Source organism: Schistocerca gregaria, chromosome 8 (genome assembly GCF_023897955.1).
Source record: "Schistocerca gregaria isolate iqSchGreg1 chromosome 8, iqSchGreg1.2, whole genome shotgun sequence".
Lineage (NCBI taxonomy): Eukaryota > Metazoa > Arthropoda > Insecta > Orthoptera > Acrididae > Schistocerca > Schistocerca gregaria.
The window spans coordinates 135,586,193-135,603,209 of record NC_064927.1 but is presented as its reverse complement, the minus strand read 5'-3'; the positions used below and the strand labels follow the sequence as shown (position 1 = coordinate 135,603,209).

The window sequence follows — 17,017 nt, the reverse complement described above, 5'->3', positions numbered from 1 at the left end:
TGTTTGTAGCACAACTTGACCAGAAGAAGGGATCGGTTGGTAGGACATGTTCTGAGGCATCAAGGACTCACCAATTTAGCATTGGAGGGCAGCGTGGAGGGTAAAAATCGTAGAGGGAGACCAAGAGATGAATACACTAAGCAGATTCAGAAGGATGTAGGTTGCAGTAGGTACTGGCAGATGAAGGAGCTTGCACAGGATAGATTAGCATGGAGAGCTGCATCAAACCAGTCTCAGGACTGAAGACAACAACAACAACAACAACAACAACAACAACAACAGTTTAAGTTACTGTTAATATTCACTCAAAAGACTGAATTGCGGCCACTTGCAATTTATCTGAGCAGGAAACCAAGCAGTAATCAACTGTTTGTGCATTACAAGATAGTGATGGCGCCTGCTATCAACACCACAATAGATGCTCCTAGCTATTGGGGCATTGCTGGCCACACCAATGAGATGAAAGTAGCAAGACACATAGAAAGAAGTTCTTTGCATCACAGTTGGCAGCCTGTCTGGGAATACACCGATACGTGGACATGAGGTCACTTCTGCACCAGGCTACGTTCCAGACAATTCCTAATACACAGCATGGAGTGAGAAGAGTACCATGTCCAGCGACAACAGAATTAGAGACAATCAGTTACACTCTTCAACTTAATCTGGAAGTCCTTGTGTATGTTTTTGAACCCTGTCTTTGAGCAGTGCAATGAGAATTTTCTAACTAACAGTGCTTCGAATTGTACCACCAATGACAGGATATTTCATCACAAGTGTTGGACTGGTTCTATCTATGTACATAAAATTTATTTACACTCTGACCCACAGTCCAAGCAAAGAAGTTGTATAACAAAAGACGAGTGTTTATTTTGACTGCCAATATATTTCAATTCTTACATTTTACATGTGCAATAATAATGTAATTAATATATGTTTAGAACCCAATTCGTTTGTGACAATATGCCACAACAGGAAGCGTTTCATTTCTTAAGACTACTTTGGTTACATTGAACATCTATTGATCACTAATTCATAGAACTGAAGAACAGTTAATGCTGAGTGGTATGCAGCAATTTGTTTGCCAAAAGTCATTGACGAAATTGGGGAAGCAATCATATTTCATCATGACAATGCTCTCTACTACACAAAACAAATAGTCTACTATTTTATGGAGGAAAATCTTTAATTAATAACTCGTTGTCCACATGCACATCATTTATCAGTTAAGACTGTTTTTCCCTATATAGAGGGAAACATTCCACGTGGGAAAAACATATCTAAAAACAAAGATGATGTGACTTACCTAACGGAAGCGCTGGCAGATTGATAGACACATAAACAAACACAAACCTTATGGGGGAAAAAGTACAGGTACACACACACACACACACACACACACACACACACACACACACACACACACACACACACACACACACAGAGAGAGAGACATTTGCTCCCTGCGCCTGACACGCGCGGATGGACAAGGGCCGCGCCCCCCCCCCCCCCCAAAAAAAACGTCCCCCCGCTCCTAGTACCGGAACAACACCCCCCCCCCCCCCCCAAACACGACCTGTCAGAATTCCAGAGATGGGAATTTTCCCCTTCAGTATATCCTCTCTTCTCGTTATCCGCCAGGCCTCCACCTCCGCTAATTTCAAGTTGCTGCTGCTCATATCTCACCTGTCTTTCAACAACGTCTTTGCCTCTGTACTTCCGCCCGCGACTGACATCTCTGTCCAAACTCTTTGTCTTCACAAATGTCTGCTTGTGTCTGTGTGGATGGACATGTGTGTGTGTGTGTGTGTGTGCACGAGTGTATACCTATCCTTTTTTCCCCCTAAGGTAAGTCTTTCCGCTCCTGGGATTGGAATGACTCCTTACCCTCTCCCTTAAAACCCACATCCTTTCATCTTTCCCTCTCCTTCCCTCTTTCCCGACGAATCAACCGTCGGTTGTGAAAGCTAGAAATTCCGTACGTGTGTTTGTGTGTTTTATTTATTGTGCCTGTCTACCGGCGCTTTCCCACTTGGTAAGTCTTGGAATCTTTGTTTTCTATAAAAACAAAGATTCCAAAGCTTACCAAGCGGGAAAGCGCCAGTAGAAAGGCACAATAAATAAAACTCACGCGCACTCACACACATATCCATCCACACATACACAGACACAAGCAGACATATTTAAAGGCAAAGAGTAACGGCAGATTTGTCAGTCGAGGCAGAAGTACAGAGGCAAAGAAGTTGTTGAAAGACAGGTGAGGTATGAGCGGCGGCAACTTGAAATTAGCGGAGGTTGAGGCCTGGCGGATATTGAGAAGAGAGGATATACTGAAGGGCAAGTTCCCATCTCCGGAGTTCGGATAGGTTGGTGTTGGTGGGAAGTATCCAGATAACCTGAACGGTGTAACACTGTGCCAAGAAGTGCTGGCCATGCACCAAGGCATGTTTAGCCACAGGGTGATCCTCATTACCAACAAACACTGTCCGCCTGTGTCCATTCATGCGAATGGACAGTTTGTTGCTGGTCATTCCCACATAGAAAGCATCACAGTGTAGGCAGGTCAGTTGGTAAATCACGTGGGTGCTTTCACACGTGGCTCTCCCTTTGATCGTGTACACCTTCCGGGTTACAGGACTGGAGTAGGTGGTGGTGGGAGGGTGCATAGGACAGGTTTTACACCGGGGGCGGTTGCAAGGGTAGGAGCCAGAGGGTAGGGAAGGTGGTTTGGGAATTTCATAGGGATGAACCAAGAGGTTACGAAGGTTAGGTGGACGGCGGAAAGACACTCTTGGTGGAGTGGGGAGGATTTCATGAAGGATGGATCTCATTTCAGGGCAGGATTGGAGGAAGTCGTATCTCTGCTGGAGAACCACATTCAGAGTCTGATCCAGTCCCGGAAAGTATCCTGTCACAAGTGGGGCACTTTTGGGGTTCTTCTGTGAGAGGTTCTTGGTTTGAGGGGATGAGGAAGTGGCTCTGGTTATTTGCTTCTTTACCAGGTCGGGAGGGTAGTTGCGGGAAGCGAAAGCTGTTTTCAGGTTGTTGGTGTAATAGTTCAGGGATTCTGGACTGGAGCAGATTCGTTTGCCACAAAGGCCTAGGTTGTAGGGAAAGGACCGTTTGATATGGAATGGGTGGCAGATGTCATAATGGAGTTGCTTGTTGGTGGGTTTGATGTGGACGGATGTGTAAAGCTGGCCATTGGACAGATGGAGGTCAACGTCAAGGAAAGTGGCATGGGATTTAGAGTAGGACCAGGTGAATCTGATGGAACCAAAGGGGTTGAGGTTGGACAGGAAATTCTGAGTTGTTCTTCACTGTGAGTCCAGATCATGAAGATGTCGTCAATAAATCTGTACCAAACTTAGGGTTGCAGGCTTGGGTAACCAAGAATGCTTCCTCTAAGCGACCCATAAATAGGTTGGCATGCGAGGGGGCCATCCTGGTACCCATGGCTGTTCCCTGTAATTGTTGGTATGTCTGGCCTTCAAAAGTGAAGAAGTTGTGGGTCAGGATGAAGCTGGCTAAGGTGAAGAGGAAAGAGGTTTTAGGTAGGGTGGCAGGTGATCGGCATGAAAGGAAGTGCTCCACTGCAACGAGGCCCTGGACGTGCGGGATATTTGTGTATAGGGAAGTGGTATCAATGGTTACAAGGATGGTTTCCGAGGGTAACAGACTGGGTAAGGATTCCAGGCGTTCGAGAAAGTGGTTGGTGTCTTTGATGAAGGATGGGAGACTGCATGTAATGGGTTGAAGGTGTTGATCTACGTAGGCAGAGATACGTTCTGTGGGGGCTTGGTAACCAGTTACAATGGGGCGGCCGGGATGTTAAGGTTTGTGAATTTTAGGAAGTAGATAAAAGGTAGGAGTGCGAGGTGTCAGTGGGGTCAGGAGTTTGATGGAGTCAGGTGAAAGGTTTTGTAGGGGGCCTAAGGTTCTGAGGATTCCTTGAAGCTCCACCTGGACATCAGGAATGGGGTTACCTTGGCAAACTTTGTATGTAGAGTTGTCTGAAAGCTGACGCATTCCCTCAGCCACATACTCCCGACGATCAAGTACCACAGTCGTGGAACCCTTGTCAGCCGGAAGAATGATGATGGATCGGTCAGCTTTCAGATCACGGATAGCCTGGGCTTCGGCTGTGGTTATGTTGGGAGTAGGAATAAGGTTTTTTAAGAAAGATTGAGAGGCAAGGCTGGAAGTGAGAAATTCCTGGAAGGTTTGGAGAGGGTGATTTTGAGGAAAAGGAGGTGGGTCCCGCTGTGATGGAGGACGGAACTGTTCCAGGCAGGGTTCAATTTGGATAGTGTCTTGGGGAGTTGGCTCATTAGGAGTGGGATCAGGATTATTTTTTTCATGGCAAAGTGATATTTCCAGCAGAGACTACGAGTGTAGGACAGTAAAAATCTTTGACAAGCGAAAAAACTTACCTTAGGGGGAAATTGCCTGAAGGTGGTGTTGAATTCTTGCAAAACTAGGTTTTTGATGTAATAACATAGGCGAGGAAAAAAAATGAAAACAGAACTGGTTCAAATGCATGCAAAAGTATATAAATCTTAAAGAAAAACTTTTGAGAAATGATAAAACAATTTACATTAATTTTTTCATTACTTCTGAAGAAACTTAAAAGTGGCTTGTGTAGTATAAAAGCCACTATTCATTGTTTGTATGTGACACCTGAGTAACAGTCAGAGCAATGCTTGCCTGTATGGTATATCTTGAAAGCAAAGCTCTTCGATTTAACCTCTGTAGCAGGTGCTGCAGTAAATCCTGGTAATGACACCATGATATCAGCATGTGCTGCTTCACGTGAACGGAAGCCGTAAAAGACCGGTGCTCGGAGCACACACCAAGCCCGCACCCATGCAGCACCAGCACCTCCTTGCCGGCACCGACGCACCAGCCATCCTGATTTTTCAGCACCCACAGTAGCCTCAGCTGCTGGTATGTTGCGACGTCCTAGTAACAATTTTAGTGAATGAAGAACATCTTAAGAGTCAATATGAGACTTCATTTCCATTTGTTGATAGAAATGAGCTCTACTGGGAAACAAGTGACATTCTCTTAACCATTACCATTTACAAAATTTCTGGCCACTTAAATTCAACAAGTAAACTCAAAATTAATGTATCACAGATCCATAATTTTCTCCTCCTCAAATATAATAAACTAGACCTGAAGTCTACTACTGACTTATTCAACATAATTTATTATTCTAAATAATTTAGGAATAAAGGTAAGAATTTACCGAATAGCATAGGCAGACGGACAGACGCACGCTTCGTGTACAGCCCCATTGTGCCATCTGAATACCCAATGCTGTGCCTGTAGTTCGGCAAGTAGTCTCGCGTGAGGGGTTATAACGGATGGAATAGGTGAGGAGAGAAATGAGGTGGGAAGTGACAAAAAGGAGAGGATTTTATAGCCAACATTTGAACGAGATATTTAGTGAGGCAAGAAATCAAGTTTTTGACAATGGTAGCACTGATAGCATACATGTGTAAACGAGATAAAAGATCCATATTCAGATGAATGCGCAGCTTACTGTTGCACCACCTTTAATACAGACACTAATGAAAAAAGGAACCCACTCACTCACTCCAAAAGTAGCATTACGCTAGCAAGTAAGACAGCAAAAACATTAAAATCACTAATTATTGTAAAATTTAGCATGCTCACTTTAGAATCCAACATGACAAACCGGCTACATTTATTTTTGGTTAGGCCCTCTATAATTTTTGCTCCAGGTGGCAAATATATTTTTCCAAACAAACAACATGCAGAGATGTGGAAAACTGAATAGCTGCTCAGCAAAGGTAACAAATGGTGTTGTATATACACTACAGCTAAATTAATATAATCACCAAAAAGTTTTAACTTCTTACAAGTCAACTATGAAATTGGACGATATAAAGTTAAAAACGGTTTACTCACTTGATAACAACAAATTCCTCTTTTTCTGTGTTCTTGGACTAAGCAGGGGCAGAGGTATACGGGGCTTTGTTGGAGGTGCTGATTCAGATGGTGTATTTGAAGAGTGAGTATTTTGCAGTGGAAGTGTCTGTGTTCTTTCGGTATTACTGCTTGAAGGTACAGACTGAGCACCTGGAGGAAGAGGAATGATGTCTCTTGCATTAGCTGTGGTATGCTCCACAGTGACAGCGGCAGAAGATGAAGGTTCGGTGCTGTTTCCTACTTCTGACATTTCCGATCTGCTAGAGGAGGGAGAAACAATTTTATTAAGCAACTGATACAGAAAAATATACCAAAATGTAAGGATAAAATACTTATTTTAGAAAGATGTTTATTATAACCTTGCTTTTGGAAGACAGTAACCCAAAATACCAAATACAAAGTGCACATGCAGGCAAGTAACAAAAACAAACAGTCTACACAAAGTTAACTATCGTAAGTCATGGCACTCCTAAAAGAAAGTGATATAAATTTAGAAAATTTGACAAATATTATATTGTATGTGAAACCAGCATAATTAGGCAAGAGGCCTTCCTCTAATATCAGATACCTGTGACATCCCAAATAAGCAAAAGAAACAATATTTAACATACACTGCAGAAAATGTATGGGAGTTCTGAAATGTTATAGTTAAAAATTTTATTTTGAAAAGGTGACATTCCTTAGCCATTGTAAATAAAATAATTGAGGCTATACGTACAGCAACTGGTCACTTTTACATGAAGCTGATTTCTGCTAATACCACACCACTTTCATGTGACAAAGCTTACCAGAAGGTGCACATTTTCATTAAGCAATGAAATTTATGTACTGGAGGGTGCTAGCACTGAACTTGAGACTATAACAAAATATTTCAGTGCAGCACAGCACAAAATGGATAAATACACAATGAAAATAATTCTGAAAATAGCGTAGACAAATTACTTTCAAGTGGACTCATGTCAGTTTATAGACTGTGTACCACAGTAGATAGTTTGATTGAAGAGGAATGGGAATCTCTAAAATGGACAATCACAGAAGTTGGACAGAAAAACACAGATACAAGGGAGCTAACAGCAAAGAAACCTCAGGTAAAAGAGGATATTTTTCAGATGATCAATGAAAGAAGAAATTACAAAAATGTTCACGTTAATTCAGTCACTTGGGAATGGGACGTGCAGGATGCCAAGGCAAAATGGCTGCATAAAAAATTTGTAAAGAAATAAAAGAAATGGTCATGAATAACTGATTTGGCACATAGAAAACTCAAAACAGCCATCTCTAAAATTAAAAGCAAGGGCACCAACAATAAAGTGCAATGAGAATTCCATTGTTAAGTGCAGAAATGAGAGTAGGTATGGGGAAAGATCTCTACAAGGAGTAGGACTTGTCTGATGATGAGATTGAGGATGAAATCAGAGTCAACATGGAACACACGGAGGATCCAATCTAATAAGGCAGAAGGGATAGACAATAATTTTGGAAATCACTGGAGGAAGTGGCGACCAAATGTCTACAGACGTCAGTGCAATGAATTTGTAAGTATGGAAACGTACCACCTGACTTTAGGAAAAATACCAACCACACGACCCCAAATCTTGCAAAAGCAGCTATCACACAATCAGCTTAACTATCATGCACCAAAGCAAAATAACATACAAAAAAATTGAAAAGAAAATCATTAGTCTGTTCAATTAGAATCAGTTTGGTTTTCAGAAAGGTAAGGGCAACAAAGAGACATTCTAACACTGTGATTAATAATGAAAGTAAGACTTTACGAAAATCAAGACACATTCATAGGATTTATGGATCTGGAAAATACACTATATGTTTGAGAACCAAGAGGGAACAATAAGAATGTAACAAGAATGAAGGAATCAGATTAAAAAGGGTGCAAGACAAGGAAGTAGTCTTTAACCACTAGTGTTCCAGCTATACATTGAAGAAGCAGTGATGGAAATAAAAGAAAGGTCCAAATGTGGGCCTAAAATTCAGGATGAGAATATATGTATGATAAGATTTGCTGATGACATGGTTTTTATAAGTAAAGTTACAAACAATTACATGACATATTGAATTGAAAGAACAGTTTACTGAATTCACGTTATTATTTGAGAGTACACTGAAGAAAGATAAAGAGTTGTGAGGAGCAGCAGAAATGAGGTTAGTGATGAACTTATCAAAACTGAGGACCAACAAGTAGACGGAGTTAAGGAATTCTGCTACCTTAGAAGTATAACAAAACTTGCTGAACGAAGCAAGGACATAAAAAGCATGTTAGTGCGGGTAAATTTTTTGGCCCACATTTGGACCTTTCACTTATTTCCATCACACGTTGAGGGAATTCTGTCAGCATCAAACATCAGCCTTAAACTGAGGAAGAAATACCTGAGAATGCATGTGTGTGGCACAGCATTGTAGCGCAGTTAACCATGGACTGTGGGAAAACTGGAAAGGAAGGGAACTGAAATGTTTGACTTGCAGTGCTCTAGAAGGATGCTGAAAATAGGTAAACTGATAAAAAAAAATGACTGCCACATCCCCCCCCCCCCTTGCTTTAATTTAGGCACCCACTGCCCAAGAAAATGCAAGAGATTGTGCTATTTGCAAAGATTCTGTAAAGGCGAGGGTTTCACAGAGGGAAGCCTTCTGGTGCACTTCTTTGTCCAGAGCTAAACAGATTTTTGCATCACACACCATGAAGTCTTCATAAGAGTCATTACAGGCATTAGTAACGAACTGACACTTATGGCAAAGGCTGTGAAATTTGGCTGCCCACGCCCTATATGACTGGTTTGGTTTCATGCGGTATCGATAGAATTCAACTCATGCTACTATGACCAGCGTTCATTTATGATGGTAGTTGGACAATAAACTGCACATCTGATCAAAGGTAAGAACTACCAGTTCTTGTAATGGGCAAGATGACACAGTAATTGATACACTTTAGGTGGAATAAACGAGAGGAATAGGGCAATGCACAAATTCAGGTCTGTGACACAAAGCTGAAAAATGCTGTCTTGAGTCTTTTTTCATTATCTTCCTAATTCTCAGCTGAATCATCATACAGAGGGAAAGTGGGTGTATAGACTTGTGGAATGGTACCCTGTCTGTCAATGGAAGCTGACAAAGTGGTCACTTGCAAAGTGAGCCGTTCATTCAGAGATGGGAGCATGGCGTCCATAATGACTAAACCTGATGTAACCACACTGAAAGACTGCACATGTGGAAACCCTTCCAAACTCGTCGGCAATACATGAAACTGATCCAAATAACACAAATATGGCTTTATTCACAAATCGCTGAATAACAATGTAAACTACAAACTAAAAGAACATAGTGAGTACAACTAAGTGCTGCTCTGCGCATTTATATGTGTGAGCCACCAGAAGACACAGTGTGCATGCTTCCTACAGGCAGCTTCTAATGGTCAGCACACACTGATACAGTTGGTGGTTGATTTAAGTACACTCATGCGGCGACACTGCACTCTGAGCACTCACATCCACATACACTAGTAGCACGATACACAAGGAAATTCTCTGCAGGACTGGTGAAAAAAGAAAAAATTGGAAAACACAGACAAGAAAAAGGGACAGGGTGATAGGATGTGAGTTAAGACTTGGGCAACAACTTCCATGGTAGGGCAGAGTATGCACTTTGAGGGTAGTGAACCTAGGAACACATGGTGTTTGGGTGTTTCAATCTAGTGACCAATTTTACAATGTCTAGAACCAATGCACACAGAGATGGTCATATGTGGTTTTACAGCATTTTCTATTGTTTTTATTGTTGTGGGACATTAAATTGTGTTTTGCACAGCAACTGCAAATATTTTGCGTTCTGCAAGTGCTATATAATACATTACAGCTATAAGTAAGGTAATCGTTAATTCTTCAGCTACAGTATTTTATGGCGAGTAAAATTCTGTTTAATTTTAAAACTAGTTAAACAAGCTAAGGAAATTAAGCCACACTCCATTGGTTTGGTACAATCTTTCATCTTGAAACAGGAGGAGGTTTTCTAATATGGAAAATGTGATATCTGTAAATGAACTGAGGTCCTTTAATGTCTTAACAATATTATCAATATTGAAAATTGAAATTTATGTTGGTTTATAAGAGCTCCTATTTCAAAACATAATTAATTTAAAACTGGTTTTTGAGAAACTTCTACTTAATTCAATTTCACATATAGATTATTGGTATGCAGCAGAGTACCTAATAAGGTAGAACATAGACTGTTAAACTCTCTTTCAAGGTACATGACCATCTTGTAATGTGGAACATTTTTTCACATTTGGAAAAACTATACTTTTATAGAATATTTTTTGTAATTTCAGAAAAAGACTAAAGCACTCAAAATGAGAATGCTATCTTTCAAATATGGAATAAGGAAATAGATTACACTTCTGTTACTGAGCTGACTAGAAGCAAAAGTGTGAAGAGTGTTGCAAGACGCAACGCTCAACCCCACTAGAGGAAAAATTTGATGCAACTGTTGTCCCAATTTATAAGAAGGTAGATTAAAACATTCATAACTAAAGATCAACATCCCTTATTCCCATAATATCTAAAGTCATTGAACACAGCATGATAGAGCAACTATGCAGCTACTTGGAGAACAATGAACTCATCCTTTCTTTGCTGTGTGGCTTTCAGTCCAGTCTATCCACCACTGAAGCTGCGAAATATCTAGTTGAAAGACATCCTCAGATGTTTTGAAACCAATTTTTTTGCCTGTACAACACACCTTGATCTAAGCAAAGCATTTGACTCTGTAATCATATAGTATCCTAATATCTAAATTGGAAAAAAGTAGTGTTGACAACAATGAACTACCATTACTCAAACCATAACTGTTGGACAGGTAACCAGCCGTTACAGTAAAAAATCATAAATCAAATATCCTGTCAATAACTCCCATTTTGTCTACTCTTTTCTCAATGTATATGAATGATCTGCATATGTCTATACCCTACAAGTGGGTAATGTATGCTGATGATACAACCCTTGTAACGACTGAACCCAATGCAGAAAAGGTGAAAAGTGAAAAAAATGACAATGGTTGATAGCCTGCGCATTAGCTACACAAAGAAAAACTGATACAAATAAAAGCAAAACTTAAACTATGCATTTTTTCTCCAAAAACTGTATGAAAAAGTAAATGACTGTGACTACATCAGATTAGCAGAGAAACAAATAAACAGGGTGTTACAAAAAGGTACGGCCAAACTTTCAGGAAACATTCCTCACACACAAAGAAAAGATGTTATGTGGACATGTGTCATGTTAGAGCTCATTTTAGTTTTGTCCACCTACGCTCAATGGAGCATGTTATCATGATTTCATACGGGATACTCTACCTGTGCTGCTAGAACACGTGCCTTTACAAGTACGACACAACATGTGGTTCATGCATGATGGAGCTCCTGCACATTTCAGTCGAAGTGTTTGTATGCTTCTCAATAACAGATTCAGTGACTGATGGATTGGTAGAGGCTGACCAATTCCATGGCCTCCACGCTCTCCTGACCTCAACCCTCTTGACTTTCATTTATGGGGGCATTTGAAAGCTCTTGTCTACGCAACCCCGGTAACAAATGTACAGACTCTTCGTGCTCGTATTGTGGATGGCTGTGATACAATACGCCATTCTCCAGGGCTGCATCAGCGCATCAGGTATCCCATGCAATGGAGGGTGGATGCATGTATCCTCGCTAACGGAGGACATTTTGAACATTTCCTGTAACAAAGTGTTTGAAGTCACGCTGGTACGTTCTGCTGCTGTGTGTTTCCATTACATGATTAATGTGATCTGAAGAGAAGTAATAAAATGAGCTCTTACATGGAAAGCAAGCGTTTCCGGACACATGTCCACATAACATATTTTCTTTCTTTGTGTGTGAGGAATGTTTCCTGAAAGTTTGGCCGTACCTTTTTGTAACACCCTGTAAATTTTACGTGACATAATTAGAAATTAATAATTTTTGAATCTTTCACTTTACTTGAACTGTGAAACCTTGCTGCATGTCTGTTTTCATTATTCAAAGAGTTGGAGAGGACAATGATAAGTTAATGGTCTTTGCTGCTGATCTAAGGATCTTAGAAAAAAAGCAAAATGAAGTGCTACAGCAAACAGATGCATGGATAAAAGTGACTGGATTAATATGGTTACAAAATTTTGTGAGAGCAAGAGTGAGTGCAGGAGGAGGAGGAATACTCCAGGACCCACACTGATGGGGAAACAGAAGTAAAAAGTTAACAGATTCAGATATTGTGAAACAAGTGGTAGAAATGATGAACAAGATGGTGTGGTAAGCAATAACATCTTCAAGAAGTATCAGTAGCTTGGTGTGAAATAAAATGTTCCACATAAGATCAAGGGAATAATATAGTTATCCTACAACGTATGAAATTTTACAGAAGCAGAGTAGGACTACCATCAATGGATAGCAAAATTAAGAGATCAGGAAAATGGTGAAGTCTTTACAGTAATGGATAGAATCAGCAAGGCTCAGATGGTACAGACATGTATATGTTTCAAGTTACCTTTCGTTGATAGTTTCTCTGACACTACGGTTCACAGTTACTGTTTTCTCGAATTAGCCACTCAAGTAACACCTATTACAAATTATCAGTTGCTTTTTGCAGTATTGGTAAGCATTGCGAAAGCAGATAAAGCTGAATTAATATTTATTGTGTTTTCGTAAGGCATGCCTGCTAATAGTACTTTTTCTTCTTCTTCCAGTTTTCCGGTAATGTGGAATTCAATTAACATTCTTAAGTTAGCAATTACGAAATATGAAGAATGTGGTTCCCAGCCGAAATCACCTACTTCTCCCAAGGACGTACATATGTGTCATTTGTTAATTTATTTCCTTGACATTCAATCGAATATCGATATTTTGTTTGAAATTGTGGATACGTTAGAAGAAATAGGAAAAAACTGTGACGGTTCCATGAATCGTGGTTCAGATAACATTAGTTGTGCCAGTAACAGTTCTGAAGAAGAATACCATCCAAGCCTTTAAAAAAAAAACCATGTTCTGCAATAGCTTTCAACAACAAAGAAAATGTGTGAAATATTGGTTAAACAAAAGAGGGAAAAAAATGCTTGAAGTTATTCAGAGTGCAAAGGTGTTTTTGCTTCATAAAATCGGAGCGTGAACTGTACAAATGGAAGAGTGAATTACATGAAGTAAGAAATATGCGCCAAACAGAAATCCGAAACCATCTGAATGAAAAGCTGTTTGAAAGATTTAGTATTAAATGAACTTTGGATGAAGCCCGACCAACAGGCAGTACATGCATTGATCAAAACTGATAGTGCATTGCGAATGGCTAGTTTCTAGTTGAAATCTAGATCTGCCAATAAAATTTCAAAAGGACGACTGATCGCTGAAATCTATTCTTTACAAGTCAATATAACAGTTGCTGCGTGCGACAGCCTTCTCAATGGAAGGTAACCTGATGAAGATTTAGAACTGTTCGTGAGAGGCTATGCACCGTTCCCGATGGAGATCTACGAGACTAGGCATCTGACATGAACATTGCTAATTTTCAAGCTTTGTCGACCTGGCTACCTAGGTTCAAGAAATCTACAGAATAGGAAATCGCAGAATTATCAAGTTTACGCCACATAAACATGTAGGGCAGCTGCCAGTGATAGACAATGGTACAGAGCAATTCATAGTTGACGTAAAGACGAGACTTGCTTTTATCCCCACAGCTGATCTGTCAGGTTTTGTGAAAGAATTGCATGCACACTACACTTCACCATTTCGGGGTGAAAAAAAGACGGAGTCGGCTGCCTAATGAATGAATGCACCCACACATTCATGTAAGATAACGCCAGCGATAAGTACGAGTGGTTTACTGTTTCTGCAGCTATATATCTGTCTTCAACAACTGCAAGGCAAATGTGGATCAAAAATTTAAAAAAAAATGGACTGTTTAGTTGCAAAAATCTTGTAATCAACATATCAAAATCTGGAAAAATGGGGAAGAATATTTTTCAACATTTTGTTCTAAACATATTCCCACCAGCTGCAGAAACTAATTCATTGCTTTTGTTGGATTCGTGATCTGGACATAGCACCACCTCTGTTACTGTGGAGGATGACAAAAAATCTGTAGATGTAATGTGGATTCTGCCTGGAACTACTAGTGTGACTCATAAAAAAATTTTTTCAACAGGGGAAAACATTTTTCGGGAAATTATCAGACAACATAATTTCCAATACCCCTCTCATTTCATATTTGTCACTGTATCAGTATTCTTAGGCTGTAGCCATTTGTGCATTACCAGTTTTCTCCACCACGATTTACAAATTTGATCACATATGCATGGTATGCAGTGCAATACGTGGAACAACAGCCAGGACTGTTTCCGACTCCATTCCAGTTCTGTCTAAATAAAACTAATGCTTCCTGCAAAGTGCCTGACTGCATCAATTTTTCCTTTGTCAAGTGTGCCTGTAGCGAGAAAAATGTTTGTTTTTGTCAATCAATACACTTTGCATTTTTGTGACAACTATAGAGAATAAACAGAGAACAGTTTCACTGATAGTCAAATGTACAACATTCAAACATTTTTATAAGGAATGGCTGACAGGAACTGTTATAAAATGTAGTACCTTAAGACACATTTCATTTCAACAAATTAAAAATCCTCACTGATGGACGTCATCTCTGACATCAAACACTGCTGTGATTTTATTTTCTCTGCTAGACACTTTTATCAGTAATGTATGTGCAAGAACTGAATTGTCGATATGAAGTTATTAAAAAAAAAAAAAAATATGTTTGTATAGTTACGACAGGGTTTCACTGGAGCAGACAAGCTAACAAGCATGAGCAAAAGACAATTCTGCAGCATCACAGGAATGCTTCTGTGAAGTTTGGAAGGTAGGAGATGAGGTACTGGCGGAAGTAAAGCTGTGAGGATGGGGTGTGAGTCATGCTTGGGTAGCTCAGATGGTAGAGCACTGTCCCGCAAAAGGCAAAGGTCCTGAATTCGAGTCTCACTCCGGCACACAGTTTTAATCTGCCAGGAAGTTTCAAAAGAGAATTCTGTCAGGTGTACCCAGTAGGCCTCTTGAAGGTCTGGACTGAACACCAATGCAGCTACTTATGTGTCCCCAACCCTCCCCATTTACCTAATCAGAAAATGGAGACCTGTAGTTTAATGTGGAATCTGAACCATATGTCTTTCGTGGCCACTCCAACATCTGTGAGAAGCGAATGCTCAGTTAAAAATCACAGTGAAAAAGTTGTGGTCTGAACAGGATTTGATCCTGCACTGTCTGGATCACAAAGCGTGTGTTTTGCCACTACATATTTTTGTTGTAGAAAAGAAGATTATGACCATTAGACCTTACACATAGTGGAAATGCTAGCTGTGTTGCCTCTTGAGATGATGCTTGACGCTGGCAATTAGGGTCCTGTTTATAAATTTCCCCTCAATGATAATGAGAAGCCACGGAGAAATGGCAGCCGACATACAAGGAGAATTTTGGACCACTGCTAAGGAGAGATGGAGATGCAATTTCATGTAAAGTGCACGATCTACATGCATGTCACACTTCCATACAAATTGAGACACTTAAATTCTTCCTTCCTTGCACCATTTTGCATACTCCCTCAAGAACAGTGTACTTACCACGCAAAATAATCCTCACTGAATAGCAAAGTTTGGCATTGTGGCTCTAACAGGGTAGAGTTGTATCCTGTATGCTGAATATTAGCTCCAAAAACTAAAAACTAATAACACAACATTCATGTTCGCTACCTCATGTTCTCTTCCGTTCCCTCTAGTATAAACGATTATACCCATATACAAGTGAATGGTAATAAATTTTCTGCAAATACTCATTCTTATGTGTTTGCTTCCATTTGCTCTATTGGAAACCAGGGTTTAGGTGCCTAAAATTGGCGTCTGAACTCCAGATAATTGCGCTATGCAGTGCTGCATGCGTGATTCACTGAGTCATGAGCTAGGCAGGCAAGGCTTTACAAACAGTTGTTCTAAGCTGTTCTTTGCATGGCAAAAATGTGTAACTTCAACATTTTTAACAAAATACTAGCAGTGTGTCTTTGCAGCTAAAATTCTGACAGTACATTTCTTTAGTTGTCTTCTTCCTGTGTAAAAAATTTCCAGGTAGGTTTCGAAATGTCTTATTGGACCATTCCCTTGTGAGAGGAAGGCCAGGGGACCGCTGGCTGAGAGAAGTTGAAGAGAAATTGGGAAACGAGGTCAGGACTTTAACAGGATGGTTACCAAATAGTGGTGAAAGACGGAGGAAGACCCTGGTCAGGGGCTGGAAGCTCTTCCTGATGCTGCAGATGATGATGTACATTGCAGAATACAACACATTTAGAAGAAGAAATTAAATGTATAAGTGTGTGGTTGTAAAAGAAAATGGGCATTCTTTAATAGAGTATTTCAAGTTCCGTGAAAGGAAATTTTTTAAATTTTATTAGTGTTTTACAATAAAATTACTTTCTTTCACATCATCATCATCATCATCATCATCATCATCGAGAATCATAAACAATAGCCCTCAAAATATATAAATATGAAATCTTAACAATTTCAATCCATTCCCTGAATAAGGCGTGCATGCTAAAATGAGCTGCACATACATGTGTCCTTTGCATTTCACTTCTCTTATTTTCCATTTATCCTCATACTACATCACAAGAATTTCATATAGGTAGTGTTTTCAGTGAGATAAATTTTTGATACTATGGACAACAAACCTTTGAAAAATTCCAGACAACTATGAATAAAACTGACTGAATTGCTGCAAACAGCGTAATGTCAAAAAAAAGGTTGCTAATACCAGACATGCTCTTGTTCAAGCAACCAAAGTACAGTTTTCTATTGACGGATAAAATATAGTTCTCAGAAACATGCGCACTCATTGTTCTCAAAAAATTCAGTGTCATTCTCAGCCACTCCTAATTTTCATTCCTCTCCACTTTGTTTGTATAGTTTCATCTCATCCTTCTGCACTGCCTACTTCCATAGTTTAAAATATACTTTCTATGCACCTTACAAT

The 17,017-nt window shown here is 39.9% G+C and overlaps 1 protein-coding gene across 7 annotated transcripts in view; it reads right to left on the bottom strand.

Moving 5' to 3' along the window:
* LOC126285326 (CNK3/IPCEF1 fusion protein) overlaps nt 1–17,017 on the bottom strand; it is a 141,526-nt gene that overhangs the window by 68,576 nt on the left and 55,933 nt on the right. For 4 of the 7 annotated variants that reach the window (XM_049984631.1, XM_049984635.1, XM_049984636.1 and 1 more), the window contains exons 9-10: nt 5,935–6,215; nt 4,705–4,959 (exon numbers count right to left, since the gene is read on the bottom strand). In XM_049984631.1, the coding sequence (XP_049840588.1) occupies nt 4,705–4,959; nt 5,935–6,215 (536 nt within the window). The remainder of the gene's footprint in view (nt 1–4,704; nt 4,960–5,934; nt 6,216–17,017) is intronic. The other 3 variants (XM_049984637.1, XM_049984632.1, XM_049984634.1) reach the window with 1 other exon arrangement.